The sequence below is a fragment of the Cyanistes caeruleus genome, chromosome 3, assembly GCF_971803275.1.
Source record: "Cyanistes caeruleus chromosome 3, bCyaCae1.hap1.1, whole genome shotgun sequence".
Lineage (NCBI taxonomy): Eukaryota > Metazoa > Chordata > Aves > Passeriformes > Paridae > Cyanistes > Cyanistes caeruleus.
This window is the reverse complement of record NC_141703.1, coordinates 102,619,567-102,630,142: the sequence shown is the minus strand read 5'-3', so window position 1 is coordinate 102,630,142 and position 10,576 is coordinate 102,619,567. Positions and strand designations below refer to the sequence as shown.

At 50.4% G+C, this 10,576-nt stretch overlaps 1 protein-coding gene across 2 annotated transcripts; it reads right to left on the bottom strand.

Moving 5' to 3' along the window:
• Positions 1 to 1,792: 1,792 nt before the first annotated feature.
• On the bottom strand, positions 1,793 to 7,733 carry WDR73 (WD repeat domain 73). 2 transcript variants are annotated; one of them, XM_023944201.2, is made up of 8 exons: positions 7,623 to 7,733; positions 7,482 to 7,549; positions 7,020 to 7,108; positions 6,262 to 6,350; positions 5,095 to 5,162; positions 4,247 to 4,420; positions 2,761 to 3,135; positions 1,793 to 2,195 (listed from the first exon to the last, which is right to left on the bottom strand). In XM_023944201.2, the coding sequence occupies exons 1-8, from the start codon at positions 7,661 to 7,663 to the stop codon at positions 1,957 to 1,959; spliced, it is 1,143 nt and encodes a 380-aa protein (XP_023799969.2). In that variant the 5' UTR covers positions 7,664 to 7,733; the 3' UTR covers positions 1,793 to 1,956. The 2 variants fall into 2 exon arrangements, with proteins under 2 accessions (XP_023799969.2, XP_023799960.2); XM_023944192.2 differs by having other exon boundaries at positions 4,256 to 4,420.
• Between the last annotated feature and the right edge of the window lie 2,843 nt (positions 7,734 to 10,576).

Sequence of the window (10,576 nt, the reverse complement as noted above, 5' to 3'; positions counted from 1 at the left end):
AGAGGGTCAGCTCTTCCACATGTCCTGGCAAAGGAGGCAGTGAGAAAGACGTAGCTGGGGTATTGGGAAGGCTCCAGTGGTCTTCTCTCTACCTCAGAGCCCACCTCCTCCAAGGTGAGACCCCCCTCTATGGCTGTTTCCTCCAGGAAGGAGGAGCTGCACAATCTGAGACTGTACCTTCCGTTTGCCAAATCGTCTGCTCCCAGGGGTGCTCGAGGAAAACACACTGAGCTCCAAGATCCCTCTCTGGGAACCCTTCATGGCTGTGTACTACACACCACAGTCCTGGGGCTGCTATGGGTCCCATCATGGGGCAAAAAGGCCACCTCCTAAATGCAGGAACCTGCAGGTCTTGGTCCAGGGGAAGGGCATGCTCACCTTTACCACAGCTGGAAGGGACTGAGTCAAGAGCAGATGGAGAGACTAACAAGCCAGGAGCCCTCCCTGCTGCCTACACTGGGGCAGAAATGCTCCCAGGTTCTTGGTCAGAACCTGTTTTCCCCCAGTTCAGCTCTGACTCAGCTGGATTGGTTTTGCTGTGGATCCTTGGCAGTGGAAAGGATGCTCAGGCACTCTTGCAGGAGAGCTAGGCTCCTCTAGACTCAAAAAGGCTTTTCCTTTTGCTGATGGTGGTGACACAGATCCATGCTTTTAATAAGTGACAAAACATCAACATCCCCAGCCTTGGGCAGGATGTGTTGCCCCTGCTGCACATGCTGCCAGATGGAGTTTTAGGGTGAGCAGAAGTGCCCACATGGCTTGACCTGGGAGAAGAATGGAGCAGGTTCCAGGCTCAGCTGCCAGGCAGACAACTGTTGCCATGGCACAGAGTGAGTCAGTACAGCACATTCCCAGTGTAAGGTTCCCCAAGTGCTCTTGAAGTACAGCCTTCACCCTGCCTCACCTGTCTTCGAGCCCTCCTCACCTCAGCTGACACCCAGAGCAGAATACAGCCTTCTGTAAGCAGGTTGTTACTTCCCAATTAACACCTTGGTAACACTGTGGGTGTGGCAGGAATCATTGCCTGCTTTCTCAGCCCAGGAAAACGCATCAGTTACATCAAATCTAAACGTGCAGTTGGTGGGAAAAGAACTAAAGTACACCAAAGGACACAGACCAGGTTGGGATCTAGAGAGGGAGAGCAGAGTTTGGAGTAGGCTGGGGCTGGAAAGGTTGTTCCTCTTCCTTTTGCAGGTTGCAAGCAGGAACACAAGCAGTCACACTGAAACTTCCTGAGCAGAGGCTGCTGCTTGTGACATACATGCACATGATAAATGTCAACACCCCTTTGGGGGTGCAGCTTCCCCTTGGTACTCTGGGCCTGGAATACAGTGGGTAAATATCCCACAGAAAAGCCTGTTTCCTCAAACTCCTGTTTTTTTATGAAATTGGAGAATGGCTGGTTTGGAAGGGACCTCAATGCTCATCCAGTTCCAATTCCCTGCCATCAGCAGGCACACCTTCCACTAGACCAGGTTGCTGAAAGATTTATCCAGCCTGGCCTTGGACACATCCAGGGATGTGCAACTTCTCTGAGCAACCTGTTCCAGGGCCTTGGCACCCTCACAGGGAAGAATTTCTTCCCAATATCCCATCTAACCCTGCCCTTTGGCAGGGAAGCCATTCCTTGTCCTGTCACTCCAGGTCCTTGTCAAGTCTCTCTCCTTTTTTTGTTCCTCTCCCTTTCTGCAGACATGACACAAGCCTATGATCAAACAACAGGACATACTCTGCCAGCAGCCACAGTCAGAACCACAGGCACAGCTCTCATCTGAAGGCTGGTACACAGGTGAACAATTAACATAGCCAAAATTTTTACTATTATTAAAATAGAAATTTTACAGTTGTTCTGCTCACTGCAACAGGCTCCAAACAGTATCTGCAGGCACACACACCCTGCAGCCCACACAAACTAGAGCAGAGGCAGGAAATGCCCCATCTCACCAAAACACCACCTTACCCACACTTCCCACAAGGCTGAACCCAGTCCCAGACATGCAAGGAGCCATCACTCGCTGCTGACAACAAAGTTCTGGGTTTTTGCAGATGCCATGTGTGCACAGTGACCAGGGGAGAGTCCCCGCTGCCACCTGCTCCGCCAAATGCGTGGCCTTTGTGAATGAAGACGGGCTCTGCTTCCCTGCCAGAGCTGTCCCAGCTTTGTGTGTCATAGACATGCACGGTGCCATCGAAACCTTGGATAAAAGGGAATTAGAGAGTGCAGAAATTAATTGCTTTGCTCTACTCCAGCTGGGCTCAGAATCACCTCCCAGCAGGAACAAGGTAAAATGGCCCAGATTAGAAACCTGTGAGAAGAGAGCAGCTCTGCCTCCAAGGAGAGTGTCTCAAGGAAACATGCTGCAGAGACCCCAGACCAGATCCCTAAGGTTTGTGGATTCATGTGTGAACATGAAAGGCTCTGGTCAAGAGGCAGCCTTGCTGCCAAGCTGGCATTATCAATGCTGTAGCCTGTAGCCAAGCTGTCACTGGCACTATCAGGGCAGTGCTTGTGGTCAGCCTGGGGCCTTTGATCTAACAGAAGGGCAGCAGACATCTTCCAGAACCCACCCAGGCCCCTTCCGGAGCTGTTGGAAAGAGGCAGCTGCAGAGGATGATTAGTTGGCATCTCCACTGGCTCCAGGGGCAGCTCTGAAAAGCCACCCTGTCACTGGGGGATTTTAGGTTGAGTGAACTGGGCCTTGACAAAAACATAAATCAAAAAAGCACTCAGAAAAGGAGATCTCTGCCCTAAGCACATACCTGAAATGGCAAGGTAGCCTTCCAGAGCAGGAGCCCAGGACACGCACAGGAACTCTGCTCCTGAACCAGGAGAGGGGACTCTGGTCTTCACCGAGGCCAAAAACTCAGAGGTTTTCCTGAGGTCTGTCAGGATTAGGAGCCCCCTGCTTGAGAGACGAGCCACAGGCTGGGAGCTCGTCTCCAAGCCCTGAGCTCCATGCCTGCTGCCCATGCACCACTGCTCACTGCACGGTGCTGAGGGCACTGCCGTGGCCTCTGTGAGACGCTGTGGCTGCCGGATGTCAGCCAGGCACAGCCGGCCTGTGGCGCAGCACAGAAGCAGCGTGTTGCAGTCCAGGAAGGCCAGGCCGCTGAGCTCCTCGCTGCCTCTGGAAGCTGAAAAAGAGAGGCAGGTAGGTCTCAGGTGCAATGAGGAGCATTTTCAGGATTTCTGAACTGCAGTATTGCCTGAGAAAGCACGATGTATGTCCAGGAGTAACGTGTCCAGCTCCAAGGCCCCCAGCATCAGAAAGATGTGGAGGTGCTGGAATGAGTCCAGAGGAGGCCATGGAGAGGCTCTGAGGGCCATAGCTCCTCTGCCCTGGTGACAGGCTGGGAGAGCTTGAGGTGTTCAGCCTGAGAAGAAAAGACTCCAGAGAGAAGACAAGGAGCCCTTTCCAGTGCCTAATGGAGCTCCAACAGAGCTGAAGAGGGACTTTGGACAAGGGCTGTGAGTGACAGGACTCCCGGGGGTATGGGTTCACACTGACAGAAGGCAGGGTTAAAGGGGATATTAGGCAGAAATTCTTGTCTGTGAGGGTGGTGAGGCCCTGACAAGGTTGTCCAGAGAAGCTGTGGCTGCCTCATGCCTGTAAGTTGGTTGGGGCTTGGAGCAACCTCATCTAGTGGAAGATGTCTCTGCTCATGGCAGGGAGTTGGAATGAGATAAGCTTTAAATGTCTCTTCCAAGCCAAACCACTCCAATATTCTGTAAGTACCTGTGGCACAAGGACAGTGACAAACAGACCTTCCCTTTCCTCAGTGCTGTGATACTGCCACTGAACACACACATCCCCTCTTCCCTCCCCAGCGATGAGCTCTGTGGAGAATGAGTCTTACTGCATAGGTGAAGGCACAGATCCCCAAGGAAACCAGACCTGAACACACCACCTGTTGTAACCAAGCTGTAACCTCCCTTGTTTGGGACAGCACACACAGCACCCCTCTGTGAACCCAGTTCTCCACAAGAAACTATCTGCAGGACTCTGGTAGTGCCCAGGTTTGGAGCAGAAATGTGAGAAATCAGTGTAATGTGAGTGGTAAACAGCTGGAGATGGACCTGACCATTGTCACCTCTTTCCTCAAGACAATATACTTGTGGCAAATATATTTATAACTTTTATATCTTGTACATGCCCTAAAGTACCTGCTCAGTGAAATGTTTTCTACTCAGTTAGCATTGCTTTACCCAAACTCCACCTTACCAAAAATAAGACATTAGCCTTGCCTTGAATACCTGTCGTGTAGACATTTTTCCTTGATTCAACCTCTGTAATTTGGACTCTGTCAAGTCTTGAGCCATGAAGGACCCATGGGGCTCTGGCTGAAATGGTGGCAATTTTAGCCCAGGACTTCCCAGTGTCATTTTCTGTTGCTATGGTGCTTACAGATTTAATAACATCTATTAGGAAGAGACAGAAACAGATGTAAATACATTGAGAACCAAGCAATCCATCCAATTAAGCTGCTTCACAATATCTCACAAAGGTAAAACTGACATACAAAACCAATAAGAAATCTAATTATGCCTAGTTCCCTCTTCAGGGTAAAACCCCTTTCCAACCCATCCAACAAGGACTGACAAAATGCCGAGCAAAATTAATGAAAATTTGTGAATCAAGATGTTCATGTTCAATGAAGTTTTCTTCTTCTTTTGCATTTCCTTTCTGGTGGTTTACAAGTATTTTCCAGTAACAGCCTCAACAATGGTGATCCTTTTCGAGAGAAGTAAGGTGGATCACAGCCTATTCCAAAATGCAATGGATGGAGCTTTATTTCTAACCATTGGAGTTACTAAGGGGACACTGTGCCAACTACATGCAGTACAAGGCTACTGTGACAGGCCTAAACACACTAATTCTCTGACAAGGTTTGTGCTGTTAAGTCCAAACCACCAAAACTGGTGTAGACTCTTGTCTTGTACCCTTCTCCAGCCCGTGCCACACAAGGGCGGTCACTCAGAAGAAGGAAGTGGCACTTCTCTCCTCATTTGACACACAGGAAGAAGGGGAAGCTAGAGAGGTGAGATGCAACAACAACTGCATTGAGAAACCACTTGAGCACAGAAACCCTTACCAGAGTCCTCTGCTGACACCTGCCAGACCTGGAGGGAGTTGTCGGGTGGGCCACTTGTTACCAGCAAGCTGAGGAATCAGAAGAGTCTCACAAAACGGGCTCCTCAGGAACAGAGAAAAGCCTTGTTTTCCCCAGCCTGGGACAAACTGGTCTGCTGCTCCTGTAAGCAGGAACTCTTGCCTCTGCTTGGAGCAGAGTGGTGGCTGGAAGGACCATAATCCCAGAATTCCTCATGCAGGGATGGTCCACACAGTCCATGCAAATACAGTCTCAGACAACAGCATTTATGAGGTTACTTTATGAGGATGCAATGAGGAGTGGCTAGGGGAGCTGGGGGTGCTCAGCCTTCAGAAAAGAAGGCTCAGGGAGCACTTTTTTCCTCTTTACAACTCCCTGACAGGAGGGTTCAGTCAGGTGGGGATTGGGCTCTGCTCCCAAAGAACAAGGAACAGAACAAGAGGAAATTGCCTCAAGTTGCACCAGGGGATGTTTAGGTTGGATATTGGGAAAACTCCTTCCCTGAAAGTGTTGTCCAGCCTTGGCACAGGCTGCCCAGGGCAGGAGTGGACTCGCCATTCCTTGAGGGATTTAGAAGCTGTGTGTGGCACTGGGGGCATGGGTTAGTGGTGGGCTTGGAAGTGACAGGGGAATGCTTAGAATCAATGGTCTCAGAAGGCTTTTCCATCCTAAATGATTCCAGGATTTTGTGATTTAATTATCACATTTTCCAGAAGGACTAGACTAAGAATGATGCAGACAGCCCCAAAGCAGTCAATGGGGACTTGTGTAGGAAAAGACTGAACAAGGGATATCAATCAGCCAGAGGTGTTTGGTCTAAATACAGAGCAGAAAAAAAGCTTCTGAACCTGCACACATGGGGTCTTGCAGAGCAGCAGCACCAGCCACCAGCGTTCTACTCTGCTGGTGAGCACCTCCAAACAGTGTCAAATGCAGAAGGAAGGGAAGGTAGAGCAGGAAAACTCTACAGGCCCCTGCTGCTCAGATGTGGGGTGGGGAACAGCAATATCAGCAGTTCTTGGTATGTCACTGGCCCAGACTCACACTGGTCTCAGAGCTGGCAGGACTGACTATCTGGGTTGGGAAGCAGGCATGGAAAAGTCCCCTCTCCATCTCCAATACACCCTGGGAGGGATCGTGTGGTCATACCTGGTGTCCGGCACACATTTCAGGCTGTACACTGGACGCTCTGAAAATCCACCACATTCTACCTTGAAATCTCTCTCTGGACACAGGCCCTAGAATACAGAGGCAAAGATATTTCTTCACACAGTGGTGCACAACTTGTGTTCAGTTATCACAAAAAATGACAGAGACATGAGACGAACTCTTGCTTGGTATAACCCTTTCCCTATCCTGCCTTTTTCAACAGGAGATATAGGACTGAAGGATCCCAAAATAGTCAGAGAGAACAAAAATCTGGAGAAAACTGCTGCCAAGAGCTCTGCCTGTGTTTGTTGCCATCTGTGCACATCTGGCTCAGGAGCATTTTTTACCAAGTGACCAAACAGCACCTTCTACTCTAGTGTGGATGTCACCCCCTACAAGGGTCAACCTTGGCACTCTGCAGGGTGGTCCCCCATGCCTGGGCTGCTCAGCAAGCCCCTTCTTCACTTGGCTTGCTGTCCTCATCTGTCCTCTTTCCCCATCAAATGCTTTCATTCACATACCTGGAGATGAAGTGTCCCAAGCTGTCTGCAGAGCAGCTGCAGGAGAACATGACTGGACAACAAAAAGGTGACTTACGTGCTTTACCTTTCAACCAAAGCTGCTCAATCCCTGGCCATGCCCTTGTCTCAGCAACAGGTAACAGCTCATGAAGGCCACCAAGCCCTGGCTTGGTCTCTGAAAACATCAGGCCAAGGAGATCAGAGAGGTCTGGTGCCACTCTGGCTGCCAACACCCACCTGGGTCTCCTTTGTCAGCAGTGTTGGCGGTGGGATCAGCTGCAGGATCTCGTTTCCATGAGACTGTCCATACCCGGCTACACAGACACCTTGGTGGGGTGGGCATGAAGAGCCAGGAACACGGTGAGGGCTGCCCCCCTTCCCAGCCCACCCTCCCTGAGACAAACCCGTGTTACCACACAGTCCATGTACCCCCAGACCCTGAGCTCGAACCCAGACTGAACCCGAACCAGCTCCAGCCACTCAGCCCCACTTCTGGGGTCCTGGCCTGCACGCTGGCCTCCTCTCCGGGACCTCAGACCGGCCCAATCCCCCTGCCTCCTTTCTCCCTTCTCCCTCTACACGGGCCCCGGCCCGGCCCCTAGGCCTCCTTCTTTCCTCACACACCGCACAGCCACCCCGCCCCGCCAGACCCCAGCCCGGTCCCTCTCTTCCCCTCAGTACTCCCCGCCTCGCACTCACGGTTCCCGGGGGCCCATTCGATGAGGCGGGTGGGCGCCTGGAGCTCGAAGGTGTGCAGATCACGGTACCTGCGGGGAGAGGGCAGGTATGACGGCGGGGCCCGGGTCAGTGCCGCCTGCCGGGGGTCCGGGGGTCCCTCACAGTCGCAGCGACTGCAGCAGCCACTCGTCCGCCGCCTCCATGGCAACGTCCGCCCGGCGCGCTCCTGACGTCACACCCCGGCGCGCGGCAGTGACGTCACAGCGATAGTGGCGGAGTGGGCTGGAGTGGCAGGGACCCCAGAACTTAATCCAGTGCCATGCCCCTGCTATTGGAAGGACAGTCTTCCACTAGGTTACTCCAAGGCTACTCCAAGCCCCATCCAGCCTGGCCTTGAACAATTCTAGGGATGGGGCAGCCACAGCTTTTTTGGACAACCTGTGCCAGGGCCTCCCCACCCTCACGGCCAAGAATTTCGTCGCAATATCCCATCTAACTCTGCCCTCCGTCAGTGAGAAGCCGTTCCCCTTTTCCTGTGCTTCCAGGCCCTTGCCCAAAGTCCCTCTCCTGCTCTCTTGGAGCCCTGTTAGGCACTAGAAGGGGCTCCTTCTCCCTGGAGCCTTCTCTTCTGCAGGCTGAGCACCCCAAGCTCTTCCAGCCTGTCTCCAGAGCAGAGGGGCTCCAACCCTTGAAGCATCTCCATGGCTTTCCCTGGACTTGCCACACCAGCTGCATGTCCTGGTGTTTGGGGTCCCAGAGCTGGACGTGTTAGTCCTAAACATAAGACCTGCTTTCCCCCTTGTTCTGTTGTTCCAGGCCCTCATCAAGCTCTCCTTTTTGTTCCTCTTCCATTCGGTCTGTTTTCTTTTGCAGACATGACCCAAGCCTATGATCAAACAACTGCAGGATGTTCTCTGTCAGCAGCCACAGCCAGAAACATGGGTACAGTCGCATCTCTCATTTTCCAGATCCTTTGGAGTCATTGGATCCTGGCATGTCTTTGAGTGGCTGCTCACCTGCCTCTGGCCTCAGGCACCTGCCATTTCCGACCACACAGAACTCCACCTGCAGCTTGCACACTGAGCTACCTGTGCTAAATATATTCCTTAACAGTTAATTTCCTAGTCTGGGATTTTGAACATTCTCCCAGTCTACAGCCACATTTCCATATTCTTTCAGTTAAGCTGATAAACCCATTTGACCTGCCAAAAATGCATAAAATGGTAAGAGGATAAGAGAGAATTTATCCTCCATGCACTACTTTATTTTATTTTTTTTTTCCAATATTCATTTGCATTTCTCAGTGAGTGATAGAGTGGAAATCAAATGAGTGCCACTAGGGCTCCCTCCCAAGGGAACAGAGAGATGAAATGTCACCATGAGTTGATAATTGAAACATGATTGACTGGATCTATAAATTGTTATCTGCCCCAAATAGTTGTCATTCTGCAGTGCCACAGGGCCTCTTCCTGTCTGAGCAACTGGCCATTTGCCTGGCCAAATAAACAGCAGAAAGGTCTAATTGTTCTTTGTCAGTAGATGAATTAAGGAACAGAAGGTTAAGGAAGAGGTGGAAGGATGTCAGCTGTTGTGTGCAGTGGGTTTCCGGAGCACTGCCGAGTGACTTAGAACACTCTATCTATATGTCCTGGCATCTCAGGACTGGAGCTCAGCTGCATATCCATGTTAAGAGAAGAGGAGGATTTTCCAAAGAGGATTTTGATGAGCTCTGAACAACACTCCTCATAAAGCATCTTAATGAACTATTTACTGGCTGCTTGGCCTCTGTGCTTAATTCAATTGATCTGCATCTGGGACAGTAGTCTGGTAGGCAAGAAAAGCACAACTGGAGTGATAAAAAAGGCAGTAGAAGACGAAATAAATAACCTGACATGGCTAAACAGCAAGGGACAAAGAGATGACTGAACAAAGCCTAAAGCAGTCCAAAAGTATAGATGGGAAACTTGGAAAAATGAAGCTGAGACAAGCAGTGTGATAAGCAGAGAAGTGTGGGGGACAGTGAGCCAGCCCACAGTACACCCATCCCTCCATGGAGGGAAGAGAGCTTTCCCCAGCATTTCATGTTAATTTCATGTTTCTCATTGATTATCTCCTTGGAACCACCCTGACCTACAGGGCATAAAAGATCAGCTTCTCTGTAAGCCCTTTGGGATTCATTCCCAGATTTCTTGGTGCAAAGAGCTGGATTAAAAGCCTTCAAGAGATCAGATGCAAAGCCCTGTCTCTCTTTCTCCTGCATCACTCTGATGAGCTGATTTTCATGCAAACAGCCTTGTTAAAGGCTCAGAGCAGAAATCACAGTCACAGCTAGGCAGAGGTGCAGGATCTCTGCATCCCACTGACCCCCAGCCGTGATAGAGAGGTACCACCAAATTGTGCTGACTCTGCAAAGGAGGAGGTGCCCCACTCTCAGCATTCCCTTCAAATTCTTCCAGCTTGCAGTCTGGAGGGGCCCATCCAAAATCACAGTGACAGTCCTTATGGTCACACTCCTAAAAGAAAACACACACTATACAGTGTGAAAAATAAATTGTGAGGTGGGCCTGTATTCATCTGGGGAATAGCACAGCAGAGACAGGCTGGGTGAAATCCATCTAAGATAAATTTGTTACTTTGCTTTAGCTGCCACTCTAGTAATGCTCAACCTGTTGGGTTGAACACAAAGGTGACAGTCTGATGCCCCTGGTCACAGGCTGCTGTGGGCAGCAGCTGGTACTGATCCATTGGTGTTTGCTCTGTTGGTGAGAGGAGGGAAGTGGGAATTCACATCATCCATCACTGAGGTCATGGTCATGTTGGAAAGTGCTACAAAGGCAGCAGGGAAGAGATGACAGCACATAGAAGGTGAAATATGGTTGTATTTGTCTTTTTGCAGCTTAATAGGAGTATGTTTTGCATTTCTCAAGCCATTTTCACCTTGAAGTTGAAAAACTTTTGTAGTTTTTAATAATAGCAGAGCAACCGTGCTCTTGTAAATGTTCTGTTTCTGCCATGACAATATTCACAAGTATGTTCAAAATGAAATTGTCACCTTCAGTTTCAAAATTACAGGTTCTTCTGCAAGATAGTCTCATGACTGCCTCAGTTGCACATGT

What these genes read in the sequence shown, in the direction of transcription:
- WDR73 (XM_023944201.2), bottom strand. Translation starts at nt 7,663, where the DNA reads ATGGAGGCGGCGGACGAGTGGCTGCTGCAGTCGCTGCGACT. An exon ending in GGTGTCAGCAGAGGACTCTG is followed by an intron (nt 4,421 to 5,094) that starts GTAAGGGTTTCT and finishes TCTTCCTAATAG; the next exon opens with ATGTTATTAAATCTGTAAGC. An exon ending in CTACACGACAGGTATTCAAG is followed by an intron (nt 3,136 to 4,246) that starts GCAAGGCTAATG and finishes TCTCTTTTTCAG; the next exon opens with CTTCCAGAGGCAGCGAGGAG.